Source organism: Sinocyclocheilus grahami, unplaced genomic scaffold (genome assembly GCF_001515645.1).
Source record: "Sinocyclocheilus grahami isolate Dianchi unplaced genomic scaffold, SAMN03320097.WGS_v1.1 scaffold426.1, whole genome shotgun sequence".
Classification (NCBI taxonomy): Eukaryota; Metazoa; Chordata; class Actinopteri; order Cypriniformes; family Cyprinidae; genus Sinocyclocheilus; species Sinocyclocheilus grahami.
The window spans coordinates 469,670-472,632 of record NW_015505605.1 but is presented as its reverse complement, the minus strand read 5'-3'; the positions used below and the strand labels follow the sequence as shown (position 1 = coordinate 472,632).

General features: G+C 33.7%; 1 protein-coding gene across 1 annotated transcript in view; it reads left to right on the top strand.

Moving 5' to 3' along the window:
• The first annotated feature begins 501 nt into the window (after window positions 1–501).
• Window positions 502–2,963, top strand: part of edn3b (endothelin 3b) — a 20,226-nt gene continuing 17,764 nt past the window's right edge. Inside the window, exons 1-2 of the mRNA XM_016233148.1 lie at window positions 502–717; window positions 1,417–1,624. Coding sequence (XP_016088634.1) covers window positions 654–717; window positions 1,417–1,624 — 272 coding nt within the window. The 5' untranslated portion in view covers window positions 502–653. The remainder of the gene's footprint in view (window positions 718–1,416; window positions 1,625–2,963) is intronic.

Here is a 2,963-nt window from a genome sequence, read left to right as displayed (position 1 = left end):
AGGAAAAGGTCACCGTGCACACAAGATCATTGCAATATAAAGTGAGGGTTGTGAAATGCCACAATTAACTATTCTACAGTTTTGTAAACTTGAGGTGTGCTAAAAACCATATGCTTGGATTTCAAAAGAGGCCAACCTTAATGTCTTCCAGCTATGAAGGTAAAATCATAAATAATGGACTAGGTACCGGGGTTGCAACATGAGCGAATTCCTCAATGTTAAGGAAGTTAGTTGCTAAAATTCCTGAAGTGGAAGTGGAACAAGACAATGGATTGTAAATCACGGTCTGTTTTAGGATCTATACACAAAAGATGGAACTATAAAGGGACGTGTCCAAACTCCTAAGTGCGCTACTTTTTTAATATCATGCTGACATGATCTGTCACGTTTCAGCCGCTCCTCTCAAGCGAGGCTTGTGCACGTGAGCACAGTGGGTGGTGCCAGCACGCGCTATAAATATACATGTTGTCTGACCGTTCAAAAAAATCTCATTTTCCTTTACACCAGAGCAAGAAGATGATGCTCAGAATCGGTTTGTGGACTGAAGTGGAATTGTTTTGGAAGACATTTTTCATTTAGAAATTCGGATACCGCGTCTGACAACTTCTTGACATATCAATATTGGTCGCGCGCTCAATAAGGACTCTGGCAAAATGGCAAAATTGTTTCCTGATGCTCTTTTGTTAACTGTTAGCTTGTTAAACATTTTCACCGCGGGTAAGTGCTCAATCTAGACTGAACCACTGTTTTCTTGCGAGTTTTGTGAAGTGGGTTTATTGGAGCAATTAACTGTTTTTGCGCCGTGACATTATTGTCATGAAAATTAAGCACATTTTCTTTACAATTCTAGTATTCCTCAATACTGTAATGCAGTAATAATGGTAACACTTAAAATAAGGTTAAAATCACAATCTTAGTCCATGTTAAATGCAATATTTACTAATAAATTATTAAAATCCAAAGCTGTATCTGTTATTATTATTTAATGAACCAGAGCTAAATTGAACTAAAATGATGAAGTGCAAGCATGGACAGTGACTGTCACCATGGAAATTATTTATTATAATAATAGTAAAATAATAAATAAGATAAAAGTGTTATTGTTGTTGTTATTATACAAAATAGTTTTATTATTATAAAAATATTATTATCATTATTAATAATAATAGTTCTGTGCAGTGAAACAATAAAACTGTATTACATTATGTTGTCAGTAATGAGGATCTAATGAGAATCACCAATGAGAATAATGGTACTGACACAAAAACAAAAGTCACAAAAATAATATATTAAGTTTTAAGTTGTTTTTTTTTACTTTTTTCCCTACATTTGCACTTTTGAATTCCAATGTAATTGAAGTGTACTTTGACATTAGCTATGCCCTTTTATAATAATGGATTATTGTTCAAATTAAAGGTGCATCATTATCCCGGACGGGAGTCCTGCACTCATCTCTAGTCTTCTCTGATGATCCGAACAGTGTTTTGCATCAGCAGACAAAAGCAGAGCTCATTTCAGCATCACACTCCCGCACAAGAACCAAGCGCTGCACTTGCTACTCTTTTAAGGACAGAGAATGTGTTTATTACTGTCACTTGGGCATCATCTGGATCAACACCCCACAGTGAGTACATTCATTATTCCCAAGATCTCTTGCAACTGATGCTTGATTTGTCTACTGAAGAGACACTAATAAGTGATTAGTATTTCACCAAATCTAATATATTAATGAATACGTTGATAAGCCATTACTATTTTATTTTGCTTAATAGTCTGTTTCAAACCAATGCAAATTCAAAGTAAAATGTATGCTAAAATGCCTAGTAATAATATCAACAATAATAATAATAATTTTCACAATTTTAATATATTTACCACCCACAAACCAAGTGTTAATTGGTAAAAGGTAGAACTTTCTGCAGAAACGCACTCCTCTGAATGTGGTATTGTTGGTTTGGTCTCAAGAGGGGTGAACAAAATGAACCCCTGGAAAGTAATACATTCCATGCATGAGATCAGGGCAAGGATTCTAAGTCATGCTGAAGAATCTATTTGGAATTTCTTGAGTTCCTTGTTCAGGCCTGTAGCTTGATGAATGATCAACCCAGTGACCTTTATATTCAGGACAGAAGCACTGAGAGGCACTTAAAAGTAATTGGATATGGTTGTTCTGTCTATTTTTCTTTTTCATTCTATTAGGCCGATATTGTTTTCCAATAAAGAGTCATAGAGTAGTTGTTATTTAGCTTGGATTATTAAGGGGAATAAGGACAAAGCATGAATAAAGTTACAGCCTGTAAAATTATATATAAAGGGTATCTCAGGAACTGCACTCCAGTGGTTTGAGTCTTACCTATCAGATAGGTCCTTCAAAGTATCTTGGAGAGGTTAGGTGTAGGGATGCTCCGATCTGCCTTTTTCGCCTCCGATACTGATTCCGATACCTAGGGTTTGGTATTGGCCGATACAGATACCGATCCGATACCAGTGGAGTTTTTTTCGTAGAATAAATGTAGAATTTATATATCTCTGTGTGTGGAACTGATAATCTAGATACAGACTACTTCATTATAAAGAAAAATAAAATAAACAAATATGAAAAAATATAGGCCTATGTATATTTATAATCTATGACAAAAATGTATCATAAACTAGGTTAGTGGATAATTCGGCAGCAAAAGTTATTCTAGAAAAATCAGTGCACAATAATTTTAGAAATCCAAACATTTAGTGAAAAAACTATATTTTGTGGGGAACAAATAAAAGTGTTGCACTAAATATGGTAAAATGTTACACATTGCTATTTGTATTATTATAAAATCCATTCATTAAAAACATTCATGAATGTATTTATATTTAAGTATATACTATACAATTAAAATACATTTCTTTTAAATGTATAGCATATTTTTTAATAAGGCAACAACATATGATAGATACGATAGGACAAAACAAATACAGTG